Source organism: Protomyctophum parallelum, assembly GCF_964188405.1.
Source record: "Protomyctophum parallelum genome assembly, chromosome: 11".
NCBI classification, from domain to species: Eukaryota; Metazoa; Chordata; class Actinopteri; order Myctophiformes; family Myctophidae; genus Protomyctophum; species Protomyctophum parallelum.
Window position 1 is genome coordinate 26,803,951 of NC_139707.1, and position 26,470 is coordinate 26,830,420.

At 44.0% G+C, this 26,470-nt stretch overlaps 3 protein-coding genes across 4 annotated transcripts; 2 read left to right on the forward strand and 1 right to left on the reverse strand.

The window, feature by feature from the left end:
* Positions 1 to 61: 61 nt before the first annotated feature.
* On the forward strand, positions 62 to 12,723 carry LOC310866880 (uncharacterized protein). Its single transcript, XM_083776676.1, has 7 exons — positions 62 to 359; positions 455 to 530; positions 1,645 to 1,753; positions 4,489 to 5,931; positions 7,364 to 7,427; positions 12,081 to 12,205; positions 12,396 to 12,723. Exons 2-7 carry the CDS (start codon positions 486 to 488, stop codon positions 12,422 to 12,424), a joined length of 1,815 nt encoding a protein of 604 aa, XP_083632802.1. The 5' UTR covers positions 62 to 359; positions 455 to 485; the 3' UTR covers positions 12,425 to 12,723.
* Positions 12,724 to 14,881: 2,158 nt separating this feature from the next.
* LOC310866636 (ribokinase-like) lies at positions 14,882 to 15,820 on the reverse strand (the record flags this gene model as incomplete). Its single annotated transcript, XM_083776320.1, has 1 exon — positions 14,882 to 15,820. One exon carries the CDS (start codon positions 15,818 to 15,820, stop codon positions 14,882 to 14,884), a length of 939 nt encoding a protein of 312 aa, XP_083632446.1.
* A 2,947-nt stretch (positions 15,821 to 18,767) lies between these two features.
* Positions 18,768 to 26,236, forward strand: ndufv3 (NADH:ubiquinone oxidoreductase subunit V3). Of its 2 annotated transcripts, none has more exons than XM_083776305.1 (5): positions 18,768 to 18,835; positions 19,523 to 19,634; positions 21,433 to 21,968; positions 22,056 to 23,790; positions 25,853 to 26,236. In XM_083776305.1, the coding sequence occupies exons 1-5, from the start codon at positions 18,791 to 18,793 to the stop codon at positions 26,017 to 26,019; spliced, it is 2,595 nt and encodes an 864-aa protein (XP_083632431.1). In that variant the 5' UTR covers positions 18,768 to 18,790; the 3' UTR covers positions 26,020 to 26,236. The 2 variants fall into 2 exon arrangements, with proteins under 2 accessions (XP_083632431.1, XP_083632432.1); XM_083776306.1 differs by having other exon boundaries at positions 22,122 to 23,790.
* The last annotated feature ends 234 nt before the right edge of the window (positions 26,237 to 26,470 follow it).

The following is a 26,470-nucleotide window of genomic DNA, read 5'->3' on the forward strand; positions in this document are numbered from 1 at the left end:
GTTGTGAGCTTGTGGATCGGCTGTTTTCGCCGCGCGAGACACCGCCGTATGGCGAGACACCACCACCACCAGTCCAGTCTGTCAGAGTGTGTGTGTACGTGTGTTATGCCCTGTTACATAAAGTAATACACCGCTCTGTTCTGACCGGGGAGGCTGCTCTGACCACCATGCACAGGAGTTGCTGCTGCTACTTCTTCTTTCTAACAAGAACATAAAAATACAATAATAATATATCTATTTTTTTTAAGTAAAAACTAGATCAACTTTTGATCAACCGGTGTTGTTGACACTGACTGCAGGCTTTTTAGCTGGTACTGTGGAGTGTGGACTGACTAACCTTGCTGCATTTCATTGTCAAGGTTGTCCGCCTGATGTCTTTGTAATCTTGTTTCTTCTGTTGCTGATGCGGATTATGAATTTCTGATTGATAAACATTGATTGATTGGTTGTGCAGGGGGGCACGGTACAGTACACTGCACAGCAAGATGGCGGCTTCCTTGTTGAGGATAGGACGACTTGGCTCCCTCAAGGTAACGAAATGTCAAGCTCATTGTCAATAGATGTGACGTCCTACTCTTTCATTGGGAATATTTACGCCACAGTATAGATTAGGTCAGTGAAGTAGTAGTGACCTGGCTAGTGCGGACCGTAGCTTTTGTTGTCATTATCGTGGTTGATCCTTGCTAATGTGCTGGACATATAAAGCATCTACTATTTGTATGCAATTGCAATCTGTTAGGAAATAAAGTAATCTGATCACTTGTCGCGCAGTGTTTTTATATTTTGCTGATTTTGGGGGGAACTTATGAACAGCTACGTTTCAGTTTGGCCAATGGCCTTATTGGATGCACATATTTAGCACATGTATCCACTCCCACTGCGCCAGGCTTTGGCACAGAACCAGGCCCCGTGCATTGCAGCAAGGCCAAAGTAACATGATGACATCCATTATTTTTTACGTTAGGATTGGAATTATAGTTATGACTCAGTTTTGAAGGCAAAATCTGACAACTGAAATGAAGATTAAATCATTCTTTGATCGACTTTTATTGAGTTCTCGTCACGGGTACACTGTAGAGTGTGAGCGAGCGTCTCGTGCGCCTGTGGGGGTGTGTATGTGAGTGAGGTGTGTTTGTGTGGCGTTAAGACCACTCTGAACTTGAAGGTCGATAGGCCTGCAGGTAACAGATCTACTCGCCCCGTTTCTGTTTTCCTCCCAGAATTTTCCCCAGTGAGGGGTGGGAGAGGCTGGACAGCAGACGGCTGGACTTTGAATTTCTCTAACTATAAACAGTGAAGTCTGTTCACAGAAGTTGTTGTAGGATATGTGGGGATTATCTGACGAGGTACCATTTGAGGGGGCAAAACCTTACATATACTAAATAATACTAAATTGTTTATAGGTTTAATATAAGTCAAATAATATAGCCTTTCCACAGGAGTATCTTTTTATATTTTTCCAAAAAGAATACAAACAGCCAATAGCATAGAGGAAAAACGGGCAAGCACCGGGGCGAGTAGTCCAGTATTCGGCCTGCACAAGCATGACACGGGAGAAAAGCCAGTGGTTTGGAATGTGTAGTACTGTTTATAAGTCATTGTCTTTAGAACTGTACTGTCTCACTGTCTGCATGATTCTCCCAGTGTCTGCAGGCTGAGAGCTGGACTGCTCTGAGAAGAGCACCTGCAGCTGCAGCCCTCAGTGGCAAGTCTGGAGGTGGAGGCAAAAAGTCAAACAAAAAGAAAGACTCAGGTATGGTTTAATAGGTCTTTAACTTCACATCATGTCTGTCACAGGCACAGCCTTCCTGTGTTCCCTTGAAGAGGCTGTTTGTACTCAAATTGTGATACAAGCACCACGGAGGCAATTAAATAACCGCTGAAAGAATGCATTGCGTGAAAGACCAAAAGCAGCTGTAAAAGGTCCATCGTTGTGAAGGTTATGCGAAGTTGCCACCAAAACACAAGGTCACCATGAAACACACATTCTGTTAAAAGGGTATTTCACATTAAAACACTTCTAGGGTCATTTTAATGTCTACTCTGATATAAAAACCATAAAAATAATAAACGTAAAAAAACACGGCCCTTCACTGATTAGAAGATCAATATCCGTCACCTGAACATGTATGAAACATGTGTTTCTAATGTGTCTAACAGGGTTAAAGTTGAGTTTATATTGGAAGTGAGCGTGTCTCATTAATATCAAATATCTAAATATTTAACAGAGCAACTCAAAAAGTGAAATACCCCTTAAGTACATTGGCTATGTGCACTGTAATCTGCTGAGCATCCATGAAACTAAGATAAAATATCTGTATACTGTATACAATATGCATACCCTATATTGCCACACAACTTGACCAAAAAATCATTATTTCCTGAAGTACGACTCAGGATGGTCAAGGGAATGATTAACCACATACTATAGCTTAACCTCTTCACCCTCATCCAACTACTTGTCTGGAGTAAAGGTCCCCACACACGCGCCCAGTGTGCAACCACCTTAAGAGTTATGTTTTTGCTGACACCTAACCAGTCGGCTTGATTTTGTTTGAATGAAGAGCATCTCTAAAAACATTGCGTTTTCTCCCAGTCTAACAGTGGACAGAGATATGTAATTCCTATGAAAGCATTTAATAATCCTGATGTGGCCATCATACAGTTTATTTATTTTTTCTTTCATTCTTTTAAAGCTACAATCCTTAAGTTTATATCTCGCTCTCCAAACTAAGAGCCAATCGGAATATTGTCTAAACTACAATAAAGATTGTGGCGCATCTAGTCAGAGCCGGACTAACAATGGAACTAGGTGGAGCTTAAGCGCCAGGGCCCGAAGCTTGCAGGGCCTGGTACGAGACTATAGGTACAGCTGTTGCTTCTTTCGAAAAATATAACGCAACATAGGAACCCCCGCTAGTGTTTTTGATCTTCTCGTCTGACAGTTTCTGTAGCAGTTTTCGGGAGGGGGGGGGGGGGGGAGCAGTCTGTTTGGGGGGGTTCCCGACGGCTGCGCGTCGCTTCCTCCTCGAGGGGAAGCGAGTAAGCGACGCCGTCAGAAGCCCCCTCAATCAGGAAGGCCCCCCCTCACTCAGACCGACCAACGTGTGTTGCTGCGACAATAACATACAGCCTATGTAAGAGGAATATAAACAAAACCCTGCAAATTTACCCTGCTCTAATGCAACAAAAGTGTGTTCTTACATCCTCCATTTCACGATTCCAGCACTCGTGAGTAAATTAATTTAATTGCTATTATGAAAGTTTTCAGTGACGTTGCACCCACAGGTTGCATTGTCGTCAATAATTAATCTGTTTTTAAAACGTTCTAATATTAATATAGCATATTGGCATTGTCTGTTGGTGCACACGTTATATGGACCATGTAACAACATGGTCAACAGCACTGTTTGCAAATGTAGCTACATTTGTTGGCCACAAAGACAATTTAGACAAAACATGCTGCTGCCTGCTAATGGAGCTTGTAGATATAGGCTAATTATTTTTCGGGAAAATTGCAGTTAGTTTAGCAGAGACTGAAGTTGGAAAGGCTGTGCCCAGTGCGGCAGTTCCTACTGTGTCTTGTGTGCCAGCGGGCAGCGCAGGCAGTAGTGGATATGCGCTAAACGCATGCATGTTAATTATTTCATTAATTGGCTGAATCAGTAGGGGCCTTTTGATTTGGTGAAGCGCCAGGGCCTTGAGAGGGGTTAATCCGTCACTGCATCTAGTGTCAAGTCCTGTGTGCCATCTGCTTCAAATTACTGGTGGAAATTGACATTGTCTACCAATATGTCAACTAGGGACAATTTCTCAAAGGGAGAGTAGGGAGACGACCTCCAACCACCTGCAGATGTGCTGGTTACAGTATATTGTATTAACATACTTTACCACACGGATTGGTTAAAATAATGTTTTATTCATTAAAATTAAAAAGTCCAGGATTGTAGCTTCAAGTTGTATTTTAAACTTGCCTCTTCTTTTCACAGGTTCTGTCACTAAAGAGTTAAAACTTTTGCCCCTTACAGCGAATAAATAATGGTTATTTCTGGTACCAGGCCTATAACATAGTACTTCAACCCATGTTGTCCATCTGTACTTTTATCAACACCTTTAACCTTGAACTAATATTTCAAGTCCCTTTGGTATATATCTTTGAAAATGGATTGCCTTGTTTTCTAAAACAAAAACTGGCACTAGTTTCCATCCTTTTATTGAATGAACAGCTACAGCTGAATTAGTGTCTTCACGAAATTTGCTTTATTAATTTGAAGCAGAGCTTAAAGTTACCTTTGTGCTTATTTTGCAATGTTTATTTTTCTTACAATTCAATGTCAAGGTGTACGCTGGTACATTTTGGAGGATAAGACTACAAGTAAGCTTCATGGGGATATTCTCACATCTTGTTTTTCTTAATGGAGATATTATCATCCAAGCTTATAATGGAGAAATTAATGAATTTTGTATGCTTACCCTCCTCCGTCCTAGACAAACACAAGGCCAAAACATACTTCGATATAGAGAAACTTGTCCAGCACAGGACGTATGTGGATTTCCCTAAGAAGGAAATTGCAGCAGCAGCAGCATCCACCGCTGCAGGGGGTGTATCAGCATCTACACCGGTCCCAGAACCCATCATTGCTGCTGTAGCTGAAACTTTAGCTGCCGCCCCAGCGGCTGAAGCTGCAGTTGAAGCTGCACCCATTGTTGAAGCTGCTGCTGAAGCTGCACCCATTGTTGAAGCTGCTGCTGAAGCTGCACCCATTGTTGAAGCCGTCGCTGAAGCAGTAGTGGAAGCTGCTCCTGTATCTGAAGCAGCCCCAACAGTTGAAGCCACACCTGTAGCTGAGGCTGCTCCAGCCGTTGAAGCCGTGCCCATAATTGAAGCTGTCGCTGAAGCAGCTCCTGCTGCAGAAGCTGCTGTACCTGCAGCTGAAGCTGAAGCTACACCTGAAGCCCCTGTTGAAGCTTCCGCCGCCCCAGAGGCTGCAGTTGAGGCTGCCCCAGAAGCTGCCCCCGTTGAAGCTGCTGCCCCAGAAGCCGCCCCCGTTGAAGCTGCTGCCCCAGAAACCGCCCCCGTTGAAGCTGCTGCCCCAGAAGCCGCCCCTGTTGAAGCTGCTGCCCCAGAAGCCGCCCCCATTGAAGCTGCTGCCCCAGAAGCCGCTCCCATTGAAGCTGCTGCCCCAGAAGCCGCTCCCATTGAAGCTGCTTCTCCAGAAGCCGCTCCCATTGAAGCTGCTGCCCCAGAAGCCGCTCCCATTGAAGCTGCTGCCCCAGAAGCCGCTCCCATTGAAGCTGCTGCCCCAGAAGCCGCTCCCATTGAAGCTGCTGCCCCAGAAGCCGCTCCCATTGAAGCTGCTGCCGCTGAAGCTGCTGCCCCTGAAGCCGCTGCCCCTGAAGCCGCTGCCCCTGTTGAAGCTGGAGCCGAGGCCCCTGTAGTTGAAGCTGCAGGTGAGACCCCTGTAGTTGAAGCTGCAGCTGAGACCCCTGTAGTTGAAGCTGCAGCCGAGGCCCCTGTAGTTGAAGCTGCAGCCGAGGCCCCTGTAGTTGAAGTTGCTCCAGTGGCTGAAGCTGCCCCTGTCGTTGAGGCAGAAGCAGTGGCTGAAACTCCTGTAGAAGCTGCCCCTGAAGCCCCACCTGCAGAAGCAGTTGTGGAAGCTGCCCCTGAGGCTGTAGTTGAAGCCCCTGTAGAAGCCGCTGCAGAACCTGTGGCTGAAGCTGCTCCCGTTGAAGCTGAAGCTGTTGAGGTTGTTGCTGAAGCGGCTGCTGAGGTTGTAGCTGAAGCGGCCGCTGAGGTAGTGGCTGAAGCAGCTGCCCCGGTGGAGAGCGCTGAGGAGCTGGTGGACACCGCTCCAGTCATAACCGAAGCTGCTGGAGAGGAGCTGCTGGCAGAGGCCCCAGCCGAGCCTGAAGCGATTGAAGCGGCTGAGGGTATACACTACATCTCCCCCCACCTAAACCCCTTCTCTTTCCTATGTGGACCCCACAGTCTACCAGTCTACCAACAGTCATTTTCATTTCCATTTTAATTTCCATTTGTGATAAAGATAATGATAATGTGTAACGATACCTGATATCACAAAAGCAGTTTTTGTTTTGTTCTTTGCACAGCATTATTTTAGTCATCCATTTGGATCCATGCAATAATGTTTTGGCACATAATCAGTTTTCTAATTCATCCCTCACATAACATGCATGTCCCTTACCCCTATTTCCCTGTGACTCTGTTCCTTTTGGCATAGTGCTTTCATTGTTTTACTTTTAACTTATTATGTTATTTACTTTACTTGCATATGAAGCATGCGTTTCACTACGTCCACCTGCATAGCATTTTGCATCGGTCTGCTTTATTGTCTCTCTCAGACTCTTCTCATTTGTGTTTTAGTCGCATTAACATAAATCCTCACTAATTGTATAATTGCACCCATCTTTTATTTGCTTTCTTGCTTCCTTTCTTGCTTGCATTCATGCTCAACACCTTTCACAGTAACATTGTGTTTTGTTCCGGCCACATTGACAGATGTACTGTTATTTGAGCACCTTATTGTAAATGCTTATTACCATCTAATAGTTTTTCTTGTTCCCAATCACATTCTATTTTTATTTTTTTCACACAACTTTTGTTTTTAATTTGTAAACGACTGTTTGACTGAGTGTAATGTTAAAGCTAATGTGTACTGCTAATGGTAATGTTAAGGTGACACAAACTGTCACAGCTATTAATGGTTACTGCAGAATGGTGGCTTTACGTGAAATGTCTTCCTCCTTCCTCTCACACTTCCTCTCACACTTATTTGGGAATTGCATGTTAAAGGTTGAGTAATTATTCTCTATATGTATGTGCCAATTGTTGGAAGTTTTGGATGTCTGTGTAAATGTAAAATGTCCTTCCCCCTTCACGGTTAAAGAACTACATGAAAAGGCACTCTAGGTTGCTGTGCGTGGAATCCGCATGATTGAAGGAGCGATTTGTCTTCTTTTAATGAATCTGTTTTAAATAGCATGACAGTTTGAATCTATGGAATTTGAATTGGAGTTTTCCAAGACTGTCACTGGACTGCAGTCAACCCCCATATTCAATGTGTGACCTTGCACGGCAACTTTTAATTTGTTAATGTTAACTAACCGAGCCTTTCTCATGTTCTTTCCTTAATCTTACCCCTGTAGTGTCTATCACTACCCCAGGTGCTGTTTTGTGCATGAGGGTTACGGATAAAAAATAAAAACCAGACTGGTTTTTAATTTTGTCATTCTAGCCAAATGGACAGATGATGATATCCAAACACATGGCCATGGTTTTGCATGTGTTATCCATGAAGAGAAAGTAATTGTTTGTTTTTTCCCCTCCCTCTGTGACCCGCAGCTGTAATGGACCCAATCCAGAAACTCTTCCTAGAGTCCATACGCGAGTACAGCACAAAGAGCCAGTAAGTGTCATGTGTGATTGATTTCTGTGCCTTACAAATGCGGTTAAAAGAGCACTTGAACCCATTTTCAACCTTATCTTCACATAATTGGTCCACACTAATATTCATAAGATGGGACAATTTCCGTCTTATTGGTGGGCTCTGGGCATTTCAGAAACCTGCTTGTCAAATCCAACCTAATAGAACAGCCTTTCTCTTCCTGTAATGATGAAATATAAGCTATTAATGTTGCATTAATAAAGATATATTTTTAAAATCCAGTTGGAATGGATTAAACCTGCCTACCGATGATGTCACTGGTAGGCAAGTTTCTGAACTGTCAACATCCCAAATGGTGCCATCTTATGAGCATTAGTGAGGACTGAGGATAGGTTGAAAATGACTGATGTCATAATCAGTTAATTGACAGTACATACACAACCACTCTGTGTGACACTAGGTGCTTTTCCATTAAGCCTTTGCGAAAATAGGAAGCGTATGTTCATTTACTCGAAAAAAAGAAAAGCGCATTGTCTGCCATTTCCCTCCACATTTAAAAAAATACGGTTTTTTTGGGAGGGTAGGTACCCTCGCAAAAAACATGCAGTAATCCTGGTCTCTAAACTGCCTCCCCCTGGCCAGCCGGGGCGCCTGATGGAGGGGAAAGGAACTGGTTGGAATAACGTGTTACTTCCACGGGCTACGTCCAACCAGGGAAACCAGGAGCAACTTGGACACTCATGCATGAAGGAAGCATGAGTTCAAGTCCGTTGCTCTGGTGTGTAGAGCCCAGGATCACATTTGATAATTGACACAGGGGTGAAAAATGGGTTACAAAATCGGCTATACAAAAATATTCTACACGGACTGCCTAGTTGGCAATTGGGCTACAAGTCCTTTATGCTGTGCAGAGGCTGTCCGGGGACAATATTTTGTACATTGTGTCAGAACTGATGACAACACATACTTGTGATATTGTAGGCCTACATCGTATAATGTTATCTGCGCGACGAAAAGTAATCCAGGCTTGAACTTGTATTAATAAGGGCACATGTAGCCTAGGTCAAGACTCGATCGGAGCATAAATTGATTGATTGCAGCTGCAAAACAGTTGTGTAACTTGTGTTTCATCGGCTACACACATTTAAACATTTAGATGAAGCATGCATGGACCGAATTGAATAGCCTGCAGGGACCAGGCAGGTTATATAAAAGTTAAAAACATCCTTAATCGGCAGGGATAGATTCTATATGGACATTGTTTGTGTGTGTGTGTGATCGATCAGTCCCCCTCCCTTGCATCCATACAGTATCGCGATCCAGATAAATATCAAAATAATCGGAGCGCCAGATCAACTCGGGAGGATTCAGACTTCAGATTGCATCTTTGAACACACTAGACGATTATTTATCGGGTAGTGAATTGGGACCTTATGTAAGTTATGTAGGCATCCACAACATCACTCCCTAGTAGCCAGTAGCCACCCACCCACTGTTCACTTCACTGTCTCCCCATAATTTTTTTCTTTTCTTTTCCAACTGTTCAAAAGCGATATAATGCGAGTTCAATGCTTTCTAATTAAGTGTTGCCATACCCCATTTGCGCATTTCCTTTCTTTCAATATAGGCCAAACATCCACCCCCTTCCAGCGCAAAAGTGTTAAGTCCAGGACTTATTTGAATTTTGAGGTGTTTCCATTCAGGATTTTATGCGCAGGAGCCTTATTACACAAAACAATGGGTTAATGGAAACATGCCTATTGACATGGAAATCAAACATCCCAGTGTATTTTGTGTGCGCAGTGCTTGCTCTTCTGGCCAGTGTGAACTTTGCAGGCAGAATGCACTGGGAAGCAGTTTGTAGGCATGGGTCAGAATTATTAATTATTTGAATAATTTAACGTTTTTGAGGATAATAAATCACACCTGTGTGAAGTGAGTGGTGCAACTCCTTGTGGGGGTCCCCGGAAGTTCCAGACCCACAGGAACGCGACCAGGGTGCCGGCCCGGTTCTGGCGAGCCGCCCCGTGTCCGAAACGGTTGAGAAATGACAGTTACCGTGTGGCGGCGTGTGGGGGTTCCCTCTACTGTACTGTACTACCACACCCCAAAATATCATATACTGTGTGTGTGTGTATGTGTATGTGTATGTGTGTGTGTGTGTGTGTGTGTGTGTGTGTGTGTGTGTATGTGTGTGTGTGTGTGTGTGTGTGTGTGTGTGTGTGTGTGTGTGTGTGTGCGTGCGAGCGACATCTGGTTGTGAAAACAAACCAAAAGCTATTTGTTGCGAACGCAGTGAGCCACTTACTATGAGACCCTGCTGCTCATGTCTGTGTGTCTGTCTGTGTGTCTGTCCCGCTGTGACACCACCCGCCCGCCACCAGAGTAGCACACACACACACACACACACACACAGGGCGCAGCTGTAGCACACACACACACACACACACACACACACAACCACACACACACGAGCTGCGTTCGCTTCCCGCGTTTGCGCGTCTTACTTGTCTGTTTGGGCAGACCCAGCCAGGGACACACATAGCTGTCCATAGGAGTGGTTGCACCACTCAAAAATAAAACTATTTTTATTTAATGTCATCGAAATCCTGGACGCAGTAACAAGTATGCCTAGTATGGGTGGTGTTATCTTTTCTGCTCTGCATTAGCATTGTCATGTTCACCTAATGTACAAGGCTAGTAGGCTAGGCTATGCAAAAACAAATTCATGAGAAGGGGCATGAGGAAGGTGATGGAATAATAACAGTTAACACTTAGCCCGCTGTTCACGTACAGCAGAATAATCAACTTTGATTTTGGTCAGTCAGGCACATCCCTATTAGTTTTGTGTCTGGTCATTATGTGCTCATATCAGAACAATAGGATTTATGTTTAACAGTTTGACTGCGGAAAACGATTTACCAGACTTTTAATCAACCCCCCTTCACTGCCGAGATTGTTGTATTACCTTTAGAGCATACGCTGAATTATGTGGGCTTTTAATCCGCGAAAATCGAGCGAAAAAAGCTCCCCCCGTTTGTTATGAACGGCAGCACCACCCGCCATCTTGGTACACCCGGAAGACGCAGCACAGGACCCTCCTCCATGAGGCGTTGAACCCCATTCGTTTGCATTGGCCTCAATTTCCCAGAAGCCCTAGCAGCCCACAGCATGTGACGATTTCCGGTTTCACCGTCACAACAAATGCATCTAGGCCCAATCCCAATCCACTCCCTTGCTGACTCAATGAGCCCTCACTGACTTAGCTGCGCGTTCATGTGAAGTCTGCGAGGGCTTGAGGGATGTCCCATTTGAAATCGGTAAATCAGTGAGGGCTCAGCCCCGCCCCTTTATGTGCCCTTTGCCAAAGTCAGCGTTGATGCTGACTTTAGGCTGACTTTGGCAAATAAATTACCCACAGTTCATAGCGTTACCAGTGGAATGAGGGGGATCCTCCGAACGTCAATCATTTAGGTATGGAAATTAGTTATGTATCGCGATTAGAATGTCAACAAACAATAGTGCTTTCTCACTGTTCTCAAAAGGAGACGGAATGGAAGGATATAGGCTATATATTTAATAACAATAATAATATTAAGGGAAACATGATGAGAAATGACTAATGAGCAAAGTAAAAGAATATGTAAATGAAATGTATAATGCACATTATTATATGTGAATATTACAACTCATATCACACAGGAAAGTGTATTTATTAAACTAATAATAAAACGATCATCTTAAATACTAAAATATACATGATAGACATGTATAAATAGGCCAAGCATGTAGGTAGGCACTGGCTGTGAATGAGGACAGTTTGTATAAAGTGATGCAAAGTGTCATGAATGGTGGACTCATCTTCAAAGTGCTGTCCCATTTCTTTCACAACAATTTGGAGCCCTTGCAGCCTCTCACCCTCAAGCACTTACAGCTGACGTCATTAAAGTCAATGAGGGTACAGGGCTCAGGGCTTGAGGGAGGCAATTGGGATTGGGCCATAGTCTCTTTCTCCGCGGCGAAGAAGGATTTTATTTTTATTTATTACATTACGGCGGATTAAACACATAAAACAAAAGTCGCGTATGTCCGATATGGCAGCGACATTAACCTGGAGTAATCCATTCAAAGCACGGAAACTGTTAATATCAGCAAAGTTCCCTGTACCTTTCACATACAGTACATACACAAAGATAGGGGACTTCACACAGTTAAAGAAATGGTTTTACAACTGTAAAATAAAAAGAGGCCCTATGTACAGTGTAAGGCAATTTTACTAAGGTATACTGACTGGTGTATTTGCAATCAAAAGTATTTTTTCTGATATATACTTTTTTCCTAGGGTAAATTAATAGTTTTGTCTGGTGGGCAGGATTCTAACCAATACGTGTGCATTTACCACGACCATTAAAATCATTAACCACATAAACCTGCTAGTCTTAATGAAACGGACCTGAGTTGCAACTGTACTTTGACCACTTTTTCCGTCGACACCAACTATCTTAGCCAGAACTATCTTAACTACAAGCTCACACCGCATCGCAACACAATGCGTTGTGAGCTTGTAGGTCTGCTATTTTTGGTAAATATTCCCCAGAATAGGGACATTACTTGGGGTTCAAGTGATTAAACCTGTGATCTGACTGCCATTTCACCTGTGCTCCTCAACACTAGGGCTTCTGGTGGGCTAGTTGATGCAGGCACAGATTATGAGAAAAATCTGGCTCAAGAGATTATAAAACTGCAGAGACTTTATGGCACTGGAGACCTTACATCTTTCCCAGAGTTCACGTTCCCAGGTGAGTTTGAGATGAAAGGCTTGTCAAACAAGTATTTTATTTATTTTAAAGCTCTTACATTACAATTATTAGGCTACATTTATACTTTGTCTCCTTTTGGTAATTAGGCTTTGGTAATTATTTTGAGCCTTGTTTTAATTCTTTAATTTATGTTACTTTACAATTCAATGTTCCTTTGTTCCCCTATCAGAACCCAAGTTCGATGACGTGTCCAAGTGAACATCAGCACCTCAACTTTTCTACTCTCAACCTTTCCTGTGAAACTGCTATGAAGTGGAAGTCTCATCAACGGCCAAACCTTCGTTATGTCACAAATCCAAACTTTCCAATACTTTTGTACAAAAAACAAACAGAGCTGTTTCAGTAGCATAGGATTCTATGGGAATTAAAGCCAATGTGTTAATGTAATGTATGGAGGCTATGCTTAACGCTGTGAAATATGCTTTTTGCATAGAATAAAATAAGAATGAGCAGGATGTGAAAATAATAATAAACTCTGGTTTATATTTGTTGTATAAGGTCTCATGCTTTGTTTATTATATTGATGGCAACATGAACATTGCATTTTTGTGGCATCATGAATCTTGCTGTGCAGCTTTAACACCAATCCCTAAATATGTTTTTGTTAATGTGCTACTTTTATATATGCATGTTTCTTAAAGGTATATTCAGTGATTTCACTTAATTCAAATATCACTTATTTTTTTGTTTTGTTGTGATAATCCTCCCTACTATAGAGTGTGCTGACCATATAAGGAGTTCCTCCCTGTCTCCAGTTAACCCCTGGGAGTCAAAAAACCTTAGGTTTCGTTTTTGACTCTCTATCCTGATTGGACGAAAGGCTGGGTCCCACAGCCAAAAACGAAACCTAAGGTTTTTTGAGTGAAATCACTGAATATACCTTTAAGAATTTATAATAACTTGTAAAAATATAAAAACACGATTTTTATTATGTTAGACATGGTAAAACATTTGTACGGCTGATATTAAATTAATGTTAAATCTTTCCAAACAGCATAATTTCATGCGTTAACAATTTTCAGATAACGCAGTGCTAAGACCAATGACCCAAACGTTTTTTAATGAGTTTTCAATTACCGGTAATCATAGAAAATACACATGACTTATACAAAAGAAAAAACAAAACACAACTAGCAGTCAAAAACTACCCCAAATGCACCTCAACACATACTTGTGATTTGACTAACCCAGGTTCTCAGTCCTGGGGACGGATTTCAGTCCTGAGGATTTCATAGGGGTCATTTAATGAGATCAGTGCATATTTTTTATAGCTTTAAGCCCTGCTAACCACTGAGCCACTCAAAAAAAGCAACTGGTTGTGGCTATGGATGAAAACACATGAGTGTTGGGGAGGCATTCCTGTCATCAACATTTTACCATGAATAGAATACATTTTAATCACATTTATCTGTTAATTCAACTGAACTGACTACTGTATTGCACTAGTTGCTGCTACCAGAACCAACATCTGCAAAGCAAGACAGACCTCTAGTGGACAAAAGGAGAAGAAACATCAGAAAATATTATAGAGGGAGCAGGGAGGGAGTTGCCATCATTCGTCAACCTTCATTTGTGGACATAAATAATCACCTAGCCTGGTAATAATCACATTCACCACCCATCGGTCCCCTCACACCCCGGATACAGACCACCTTCAGAGGCCTCTTCCAAGTTGGACCAGAGAGACCCTTCATGACCCTGAGTTGGACATTAACAGTGATGCCAAGAGGGATGGTGCATTTCAATGTGTTGATCTGTAGCGGCTGTAGCCTATATTGCGAGGGAGAGTTTGTTTTTATTTGCTCATGGTGACGTCAGATTGTAATTCGTCTGCGTCATATTGGATTACAGTGAATGATAATATGTTTATTTTGTATGAGATATCATGTGTCAGCTCAGATTTCTGTATACAGTATGTATTCTGTACCAAGAGTGGGCACCTGAGAACTTGGCACGTTATTTTATATAGGCCTACAGCTTTAATGTTTGTTTTCCAACGATGCTTGTTTAAGAAAACACCATAGACAATAAAGATACATTTTATGTTTTGTTGAGGACTAAAACAAAAATTAGCACCCGTTGTTTAAACAAACTACCGGTATGTTGTAATTGATGTTCATTTCACACAGGCGTGATTTTTTAATTATGTATGGTTATAATTTATAACTTTATATATTATTTATATATGAATTCTTTAATATATAATATACAATTTTTATATATTAACATTTATATGTTATAAATGGGGGGCAAATTACATATAGGCTTAAATATCTTTGCTTAATATTTCTATAATTACTACGTAACCTGCGGATAGGCAGTCATTTTGGGCATAAACAGTTATGGGGTCAATTTAGGCTAGATAATGATGCACCACAAAGTTTATTTTATCCATCCAGTAATATATGTGCAGTCTCTCAAATCTATACCGTAGAGTCTATCAACAGTGACAACATGGATTATGTCTCATTATCCATGTTCTATTTGAGCTTGACACTATGCAGATTTTGGTTGTTCACATAAATTGTTATTTTGTTTGTGTGTGTGTGTGTGTGTGTGTGTGTGTGTGTGTGTGTGTGTGTGTGTGTGTGTGTGTGTGTGTGTGTGTGTGTGTGTGTGTGTGTGCGCGCGCGCGCGTGTGCGTGTTCTGCTCCTTTAGAACAGATATTTTGGCAGGTACTTCTTATAGGAATAAGAGGTCTGAGCGCCTGCTTTCTGGACGCTGAATCCTGCCACCTGATTGGCTCTCTTGGCCATCTCCTCCAGCTGCATTGTGGGATAAAGGGCCATGTAGAATGCCAACGCTCCAATAAAGCTGTCTCCTGACCCTGTGGTGTCCACCGCTGTGACCTCCGCCGCTGGTATGTGATGCACGGCGGTCTCCCGTGCCTTTAGCACCACACAGCCTTGTCCCCCCAGGGTGATGATTACAGAGCCGCAGCCTCGCCCCAGCAGCTCCTGGCCAGCCTGACGAGCGTCCTCCACACTGGAGGCCGGGACACCTGTCAGAAGCTCCGCCTCGGACTCATTACAGCAGAACACATCAGAGTATTTGTAGAAATGCGAATCCAGGTCGGCGATCGCCGGTGCCGGGTTGAATATGGTCTTCACGTTGTTGTCCCGTGCCATGCGTAGTGCCTGCAGGGACGACTCTGGGCTGATCTCCAGCTGGCACGCCAACACCTTTGACCGACGGAGGGCCGGGAGGACCTGCTGCAGTTCGTCGGTGCCCAGTAGCATGTTAGCGCCGGCCACGATTACGATGACATTCTTGCCTTCGTCGCTGACAATGATGGTGGCAGTTCCCGTGGCTGCCTCGGAGGCCTGCCAGACGAAGTCTGCATGAACGCTGTTGTCTTTGAAGTTCTGGATGTATGCATCTCCATATGAGTCTTTACCGACCTTTCCGACCATAATGGCCCTGGCCCCCAGTCTTGCAGCCTGTATGCATTGGTTGGCCCCTTTGCCTCCGAATGTAGTGAAGAACTTGTGGCCATGGAGAGTTTCCCCTTCCTTTGGTAGCCTAGGTGCCCAGCTCACAAGATCGGTGTTACAGGATCCCACCACCATGACATCAAAACACTCCTCAGCCATGACCTTGTAACTACATCTGTTCTTCATATGGTGATCAAGTAACATCTCTTTTATACTCCACAGTTCTACCTGTGAACACATCATTGAGAGACGTGTTGTCATCCTCAAATCACTATGATTGGCTGATTCAGCATACAGCCATGTTGTTTGGCATGCAGGCAATAAACTTGAGTAGCCTTTCATGCTAGGTTATCCGTTGTCAGAGTATACTTTGTGCAGTACCAGTTATCAGAGTATTGGGAGGCTACAATACATACGCCAACTGTGAAGGCGATCGACATATGAACGTTGTCCAGAAATACATCCACAAATCTCTATCTGTCGGACATCCCGTCTATAGGCTTTACAGTGACAAACGAGTTACATGACGGCACCAACACACAGACCCAATCCAATCGGTCGAGGGGCCACCAACATACGCAGCAAGCTGCCAATTTACGCTCTGATTGACCAAAAATACACAATCCCTGATTGAATTGGCCGAGCAAGGCCACCAAAGATACACAATCCCTGATTGGCCGAGCGTGTCACCGACAATTCACAATCCCTGATTGGCCAAAGGAGTCACGGAAAACAGGACTTGCGCTCTGCTCGTGCAAGTAATGACACACTTTCCAACCAATCACCGCACACAGGCCTGGAATTCGGCCAATCAGCCAAACTAACACACACACACACACACACACACACGCAGGCACATGATGCAGCATTATGTCTCACACTCTGTACTGTAATGTACTGTAATAAACGCTCTCTGCCACTTATATTGGCTCATGTGGCACACCCGTTATGCGATGCTGCAGCCAATTACAGCACAAAATGCGTCCAAGAATTCAGTCTGCGCACACATTTTGAGGACACAATCTCTAGTTATTAAGGGTTATTAAGGGCCAGTGGCGTCGACTGCGGGAGTGCTTGGTAGCTGATGCACCCACACACACCCAAATAGCACCCACTGACTGAAGCTCCCCTCCCCCTGGTCATTTTGTCACGTAGGCACACAACTCTGCACCTTTACGGGGAACTCGTGGAGTTCTTAAAAAGTGAGAAGGGGGAGACCGCCAGAGCTACTTTACCAGAGGCCACAAGACTGGTGAAACAAGTGCTGACTGTCCCTGTCACATCATGCAGTGCAGAAAGGTCCTTTTCAAGGCTGAAGAGACTCAAAACCTATTTGCGATCCACAATGGGGCAAGCGAGACTTGCGAGAGAGTGAAATCACTGAATATACCTTTAACTGTTGATGATCATTGATCATGCTGAAATGTTGAAACAAGATGCTGAAACAATTTAATGTGTTCGTTGTGAACTGAAAGCGTACCACTGTGTTTATTAGCAAACTGTAAATAAAGTACAAAAAAAAAGAATGTTTTTTTCCCCGGCTGCGGCGGTGGAGGGGACACCCACTGCCATTATAAGAACTCTTCGTGCCTGTTAGGGGCGGCGGTGGCTCAGGGGTAGAGTGGCTAGATGGTAACCGCAAGGTTGCCAGTTCGAACCTGGGCTCCCCCGGAGTTAGTGTTGAAGTGTCCTTGAGCAAGACACTGAACCCCTAATTGCTCCTGATGTTGCCTTGCATGGTTTCCGCTGCCATCGGTGTGTGTGTGAATGGGTGAATGTAATGCACAATCTATGTAAAGCGCCTTTAGCTATATATATGCACCATTTTATAAGTTCATACCCGTTCGTGGGGGATGACATTCTCAATTCCTTCCTCCTATCACTCTCTCGCCCCCCCTCTCTCTCTCTCTCCCCCTCACTCTCTCGGCTCCCCTCTCCTCCTAATGGGTGTCCCATACCTGTGGCACACCTGTTATGTGATGCCCATCAATCACAGCGTGCAATATCTGAGGAGTCGGACACACTCTGTCCACACATTTCGTCCTCAAATTTTGAGGACGCAATCTCTAGAATTATTAGTTACGGAGATAGATTATTAAGATTAACTCAGCCAGGCTGAAGGCAAGGGGGGATATTATATTTTTGCCCTGTGCGTGCACGTGCATGTCTGTCTGCCCATGGCCATGCACCAGATTGATCTACCTCCCAATCCTGGCAGAGTAGTTCTGGAGCAACTGTGTGGCCCTGGTCTTTCCCTAATGGGACTGATCGAGGGTAGCTACTGGGACGTAAGTCGGGACTTGATCACCCCGGCTGGGTCACCTGAGTGAGGGGTATGCAAGACCCGAAAAACCCTGATGATCTTGGGATACATCACTGAGTATACGTCCCAGCTACATCCATGTGATGTTTTTTCGTTCTATAATAAGATTTTTATTTTTCTTAGATTTTTTTAGAATTTGAGTAGATATTTGTAACTGAAATAAAATGATGGGGGACATGGCATTTTAGCATACCTCTACTCAAATCAAAGGGATTATTTTATATTTATTTCACTCTGAGGTAGGCCTACAAATATTTGTTTTCTATGGTGGATAACCTTTAATACTAGTATGAGCTTTTTGGAATTAGTGTTTTTGATTATTTTACACAAGATGCTGTATTATGGGGACACAAATGGCACTGAAAACTAGGAATGACCCCTGGGCCCTATACGACTTCAAAGTATTCACGTTTTGGTGCCCGGATTTCCCCTAGTCTTCCAAGGTCTGGTGCCCACTCTTTGTTCAGTGCCCACATTTCCCTGTTGCCCACTCTGACAAGATTTCCCTAATGCCCACTCTTCCTAGGTGCCCAGTTTTCCTATAGTGCCAAGAGTGTTTTGGTACCCATCTTTCCTGTTTAAATACCTTCTGGAATAGTTATGGAAGTAATGGAAGTTTAAAGTAAAATAAAAAGAGCAAAGTTAGAAGTAGAAGTAAAATCTAGTTCTGGTCCATAGCCCTAATGCTCTTAATTCTGCCTTGCAGAGGCTTTCTAAAAAAAGAACTGCAGAGATCGTGGGGTCCATAATTATATAGGACCACATCCAGTTTCTACACGGAACAAAATATTGGTTACACACACAAAATGGCGACCTCCTTGCTTCGGTTAGGACGACTTGGTTCTCTCAAGGTAATTACTCCTTTATTATCCCATTAAACGTTTGTATTTTAGTATGACATATAAAATGTTCATTTCATTAATATCTTGATATTTTTCTGAATCGAAATACACAGAATATATTTGGTCGGAAGAGAGCCCTGTCCTTACTGACCCTGAAACCAGGTCGCTAACGTAGCTGAACAGAGCTAAATCACCTCTCAGTCACATAATCATGGATCATTTTATGCATACCTTCTGAGTAGAGTAAGCGACAAACAAACCATTTTGTCAGTAAACGCAGGTGACAGCTATTGCTAGAAAAGATAATAACTGTTCCGCCCTTTACTACAGTAAAACCCAAAGCAGTCATGTACTGAGGCACGGACGGTAGTTATCTTATCACTGCTATTAGCCCCAGTATGTTCCCTCAGCACTACGCTCGTAGGGAGAGGGCACATATTGGGCTACACTGCTATGAACTATTATGAAGTTGATTCTTTACCTGCTTACTGAAAAATACCTGCCTTGAGTCTTGAAATAAATATTCTGCCCACAAAATCACCACTATAAATTTCATAATTCCTAATGCATCGTCAAGAACATTAAGGATAAGAATTGAGTAGGGGTGTTGGTAATGTATTTGCTGCTTTTCAGTGTTCTCTCATTCACATAACTGTGTATCAATCAATGGTACAACAAAACTTGTCTTTTCTACAGTGCCTCCAGCGTGAGAGCTGGAGCATCTTGAGGAGTCCTTCTGCTGCGGCATTCTGCACCAAAGCAGACGAGCCCATTACCACATCGCCCAAGAAGGCTAAAAAGCCCAAAAGTAAGACTCTTCCATATTTTCCAATTCACATTAAAGAATATTTCTTGAATGGTTAACGATTATGTTTTACTTCCTACATTCCTTACCTCTTTTTCCTTTGATTTTTATATGTTGTTTCAAAAATATTAACGACATATGGAATATGTGTGCTAATGATAATGCTAAATGTATAATCACCTTTCTTACAGTGCCAAAGCCAGTCCCGTTCAATAACTATGTCACAAGGTTTTTAAATTGCTTTTCCTTTGCAGTAAACCATAATTGAAATGAACCCTTTCTTCATTCATAAAAGTGCCTGTGAATTTGTTCAGTACTAGTGAGTATAAACAGTGGTGTCATGCTCGTAGAACGCAGTACCACGCTGTGGTACTCGTAATTGCGCAGGGACGTAACGGTGCATGTGCGTGCACGCTAGAACGCGTCCCCCTAGATTCAAGAGAAGATGCACCTAATCAACCTCACGTCACCAGACTTTCGAAGACGCACCAAGTACGCAGTGGTGTAGGTTTACTGGTGCCCCCCCCCCCCCCCCCCCCCCCTATTTTCACGCCGTGTCAGGTACCGTGCCGAATTCAAATGGCTACTACTTCGCATAACAACAGCTTTAACTGTTTATACCTAAGCGCACGTAGCCTATGGCTCCAGTAGGCTACTGCTGCTGTGTGGTGTTCTGCACACAAGAACAATGCCTCCTCCTCCATCAAAGAACATAGATTCATTCGTCTAAAGCAAACTTTTTAGTTTCGCTAGTGTGCAGTAAAGATGTTTGTCTGACTATTTTAAGTCTACTTTTGTGTCTAAAACTCTCACACACTATTTAACAATAGGCTTAGGCTATATCAGCTGTTCTGTGTGCATGCCGCGATGCGCACATGCACGTGCGTGCACGTGACGTCATTAAAACGCTGTGGTACCAGTAAAAAAACACCATGACACCACTGAGTAAGTAAGTAATATCAGAATATCTCTGCTGTCGGGAAGAAACCTAGCCTGGTGCAGCCAGATTTCCATCTGCCTGCACTGCATATTGCCCCCACGCAGTGCAGTGCAGTGCAGTGCAGCGCAGCGGTATATTAGTATCGCAACGCGAGGCTAGAAGAAACCACCATTGAATGTGAACGGGGAGGTGAGTGACAAACACATGGCATAATGGCATCCCCCTAGTACCTCTACCTTCACATTCACTAGATCCTGTGATCTTTTGTTGCCAGATATAATTTCCTGGGGTCTAGTAGGACTATAGAAAAATATTAATAAATAAATTGCTGTCAAATGTTGTAAAAATGAATGCCTCCACCCCCCTGTCAAAACTCATTTTTTACTTTCTCTAATAACAACCTAAAACAAAAAAAAGTTGTCTTTTACAATCTTTGATTGAAAATATCTAAACCTCAACAATGGAGTTAAGTGTTATCCTCCCGGCAGTGGCGATATATGAGAGAGATTGTTAATGAATTATGTTAAGTAATTTCCTCTGTTTTGTTTGCAGGTCAGGCTCTAATTTATATAAAGATAATTGAGACCTCTAATAATTAGCGGTGTAAAACACAAGTTGGCAAAAATAATAATAATTTAAATAAATTAGCTTCATGCTTGCTTTTAAAATGTCAAATATGTAATTTAATACATCAGCAGTGACTAATACATTGCTCAAATAATTGCAATGCTCAAATCAGCAAAATACAAAATAAGAGGTAAATGACAGGGCTTTGTTTCTAACTCTTTATGCAACATCAAACACTGCCAATGTAATTGATTGTAATGATTTAACTCCTCTTCCATCTACCACTTCCCTCAGCCGTAGAGGCTCAAGATGAGAGAGCATCCCTGCTAGCCTACAAGACCGCAGTTGCCTTTCCAGTCAGGCTATCGGCCCCTGCATTTTCCCCAACACAAGCTCTAGGTGAAACCAAACCAGTGGATAGTCCTTCCATTCCTGACACAGTAGTAGCTGCAGCAACAGCTACTGCACAGCCACTCTCTGCTGCTGCCTTTGGCTCCACAGAGGCTGTTGTGGCTGAGGCATCAGTTGAGACATCTGTAGAGAGTACATTTGAAGCTGCACCACCTGTATCCTCTCCAGCTGAAGAGGTAGTAACAAGTGAAACCGTCCTTGCTGATTCAGCAGCTACACAAGAGGACTTGTTAACAACGGTAGAGTCAGCAGCGCCAATCACAGAGCCTTCTGTTGATGCTGCCCATGAAATCCAAGCTACAGAATCTGTTGTCACTGAAGCACCCGTAGAAGCAGAGGCTGTGGTGGAAACAGAAGTCACCATAGAAGCCACTGCCGATGCTGTGGCTGAAGCTGCCCCTGCTGAAGTCACTGCCAAGGCTGTGACTGAAGCTGTCACTGCTGAGGCTGAAGCTGCCCCTGCTGAAGTCACTGCCGAGGCTGTGACTGAAGCTGTCACTGCTGAGGCTGTGGCTGAAGCTGCACCCGCTGAAGTCACTGCAGAGGCTGTCACTGAAGCTGCCCCTGCCGAGGCTGTGGCTGAAGCTGCACCCGCTGAAGTCACTGCCGAGGCTGTGGCTGAAGCTGCACCCGCTGAAGTCACTGCCGAAGCTGTGGCTGAAGCTGCACCCGCTGAAGTCACTGCCGAGGCTGTGGCTGAAGCTGCACCCGCTGAAGTCACTGCCGAGGCTGTGGCTGAAGCTGTACCTGCAGAAGTCACTGCCGAGGCTGTGGCTGAAGCTGCACCCGCTGAAGTCACTGCAGAGGCTGTGGCTGAAGCGGCACCCGCTGAAGTCACTGCAGAGGCTGTGGCTGTGACTGAAGCCTCGGTAGAAGCAGCTGCTGTGGCTGAACCTGCCCCCGTTGAAGCGGCTGGTGAGGTTGTAGCCGAAGCTGCTGCTCCTACTGTGGAGAGCACTGAGGAGTTGGTGGACCCCGCTCCAGTGATAACTGAAGCTGCAGGAGAGGGACTGCAGGCAGACGCCACAGCTCTCAGTGAACCAGTAACGGCATCTGAAACCCCACTTGTAGTGGATTCCGCCCCTGAAATAGTCCATACAGCTTCCCCCAACGCCGCCGATGAACTCGTGTTGGCAGCAAGTCCCGAAACCCCAGAGTCAGAGAGCATTCCAGTTGCAGCAGCCGATACAACCACAGCCTCTTCTGCTTACTCCACCGAGTCTACTGAACCCTCAGTGGACGGAACATCGTCCTCATCCTCCAGCGACTCGGATTCTGACTCTGACTCTGATTCCGATTCTGAAGATGAGAAGTCTTCTAAAGTGAAGACGGCGGACATGGAGGGCGCCACAAAAAGAGAAGTTGTGGTTCAGGCTGTTGCAACAGAATTTAAAGAAGAGATTTGTGAAGTTCTGAAGGAGGAGGTGATACCACCAGCATCTGAAGCTACTCAGGCTTCCCCCACAGCAGAAGCTGTGCTGGAGGAAACACCAGCAGCAATGGCCCCAGAACCAGTTGAAGCTACTATCGAGGCCACTAGTGAAGAAGCAGCCCCCAGTGGGAGTTCTGAAGAGTTGATCGACTCTGCCCCTCAACTCTCCACTGTCACAGAAGAGACCATTGCAGAAGCTGCTCCAGAAGTTGACACCACAGAAATTATGTCTGATGCTGCAGCAGAAGCCACTCCAGATGTGACTGTGGAGGCTACGCCTGTTGGCGAAGCTCACACAGAAGCTGAAGCCCAAACCGAGGCCCCAGTAGAAGCTGCAGAGTCTGTCACTGAAGCGCCTGTTGAAGCTGTTGCTGAAGCGGAAAGTGTAGCTGTTGCAGAAGCCACCACAGAGCCTGTTGCAGAAGCCACCACAGAGCTTCTTGCAGAAAACACCACAGAGCCTATTGCAGTGGAAGCACTTGCAGACACCCCGATAGAAGCTGCCCCTGAAGCTGAAGCCCTGGTAGAAGCTGCCCCTGGAGCCCCAGCTGCAGAATCTGCCTCCGAGGCTGTGCCTGAAGCTGATGCCTCTGTAGAAACCACTGCGGAGCCTGTGGCTGAAGCTGCTGCATCTGAAGTGTCTCCTGAGGTTGTAGCTGAAGCGGCTGCTGAGGTTGTAACTGAAGCAGCTGCCCTTGTAGAGAGCGCTGAGGAGCTGGTGGACCCCGCTCCCGTCATAACCGAAGCTGCAGGAGAGGAGCTGCAGGCAGAGGCCCCAGCTGAGCCTGAACCGATTGAATCGTCTGAGGGTATACACTACTTATCCACCCCCAAATCCTTTCTTTACCTCCACACACTTTTCTATGGATCTTTAAAACTCTACAGATGAACACATTTCTTAGCCTGTTCCTCATAACATGTACGGTTAAATGTTAAGTGTTAACCATTTCTGAGCTACCTCACATATCTACCATATCTCGCCAACTTCATCTTTATCATGTTTGTGCTGTTTCCGACCGGCAGCCGCTCCATACTCCATTTCATAGTTTTGCATGAAGCTGGTGAAGTGCATGCCATGTCCCTCCACTGGGTTTACCTTTTTCCTGCATACATGTTGCATTTAGCCTTCTTGCATATTGTCTTGCTTTTGCATCCTGTAGCACAAATCTCTTAAAGATGTTTTTCACAAGCATGAAAGTAAAAATGAAATGTAATTGATAGATTCCCACATTTGCAAGACTCTTGATGTACTCTGTATCCTCATCTATCTTCATTTCACATTATGCATTATCATGGGTGTGACTGTTTGGAGGAGTTCATCACATAATGGTGCCTAGTGAGACTGGCTGACCACAACATATAAATATTAATCCTGCTTGCATTTTACGCTACCTTTGAGTCATGGTCGTTTTTATCCCTCTTATCCCCCTATGTGCTTTTTTCTTCCCATAGCCATCTCCACTCTCCTGAGTGTTTTTGCATACCGGTATATCATTTGTGATCGTTTGTTGCCGCTCACCATTGCCCCATTTGTATGAAATATGTTCTTTGTTTGAAGCTCACAGGATCCTGTGCTAATATTAAGCTTACAGGTTGCAACGTCGGTATTCAGTTGTAGTGTGCAAGTTAATGCTATTGTTACTGGTACGGTTACAATGCACATGATCATGATATGGTTACAGTTACAGTTGGGACCATCTTAAAATCCTCCCTGAGCCTGACAACGGAGGAACAGAAGCTGGAAGTGATTGGAGATTGGAGGGGACGGTGTATTCCAGGAAGCAGGATTACACACATAGCCAGATAACAAATAATACGTCACAAAATGACATCTGAATTTCTGTTTATAATATGCAGTATATGTGTAACTGTAACCGATTCCATAAACGGTAATTGATTTACTCCTACAAGTCCATATATTTATCTGGCTAACGGTGTAATCGTTCATCTTGGAATAACCTCCCACGGTGTTGGCCTTGTTAATGTCACCAGTCATTTGTTTCTTTTCTGTCTGTTTTTCACTCAGAAACTTTGGGGTTGTGCATGTCATGAGATTAATGAAATTGTCTTAAATGTGTCTTTAATGTTGGATTTCTTTAATGGTTGTGGAAAGTTTTATTCTCTGTCCTGCCAAGTTGATCACAAGTTTACTTTCCATTGTAGCATATTTGGAACATGTCCCGCCTGTTTTCTTAAAAGTTATTGTTAAGAGTTGGATTGCGTTTTTTATTATCACAAAAAGCCAACAATGGCATTGTTTTTAAACTAATCACTCAAAGACATGGGAGCCCTTTGTTTTTCAGTGCAGTGAGCCCATGCGCACTATGATTTATGATCTCACGCGTGTTTTTTTTTCTAGTATTGCTTCTCTACAATGGGCTGTCTCTGAGTGGCTGCAAGCAAGTTTACCTCCTCGTGCTTTCCCCTCACAAACTCAGTTCCTCAGGCTTTTCACACCAGCATGTCTACAGACTGTAGGAGGGGGGATAGGAAATGCCCCACCGTAAACTACCTTTGTCAACACGTGTGAATATTGAAATCTCCTTTGGCCTTATCAGCTACTGACAAATTGAGCTGTGGCATTTTGAGGAAAGAGGGAATCACCTTTTTCTTTTATTGCTACATGAAGTCCTTTGTTGTTCAACATACTTCATGAACACCCCCCTCCCTCCCCCCCATAGGCAGAGATCTTTATTTTAATTTTTTTTATAATTAGTGTAAACTAAAGGATACAGAATAAAACAAATGTCTACATTCAGGCTAACATAAATGTTTTCTTTGGTGACTAGGAGCATTTTGACGCATGTTACCACTTACCAGATTCAGGTTTCCTACATGTCTTTGTTTTTTTTTCTCCTCCACCCTCCACAGAAGTTGCTGCAGCAGCTCCCCCAGAGCCCGAGGAGCCGTTTGACAACAGCTCGTATAAGAACCTCCAACATCACAGCTATACCCCATTCACCTTTGCCGACATGGACGTGGAGATGGCCAAGTACCGCCTGCCACAGCCCTCCTCCAGACAACAACCCTCGCCCTGAGACCAGAAGAAGAAAAAGCCGAGCTGGCATGAGGGGCACTGGGGCTGAGCTTGCCCCCTCACAGATACCCTTTTTATTTAATTAGAATGATGGTGATAATGTTGTCCCCTACTCTCTCATAATATTCCTCCCTTCCCCGCCCTCCTCAGATTTGTCTGTAATTCTAATGTCATTAAGAGATATGTTATATTATTAAAGTACACAAATAAGAAATGAAGTCTTTTTCGTTATGGTGGTTTGGTGCTATTGTTATTGTCTCCTAAGGAGGAATAAGCTTATAACAGCAATAGGCAAAGATCAAACGTTTCTTTTATGCTGCTTTTCTGCCTCAGGGGGGTCATTTGAATAGCGCTGAGCGTGCAAGTGGTTTATCTAGTTCTATTTTAATGATTCCAATTTTGACTCCAAGCCTAGCCTGCACAGCACATTGTGCCCTAATTATCACCGCTAG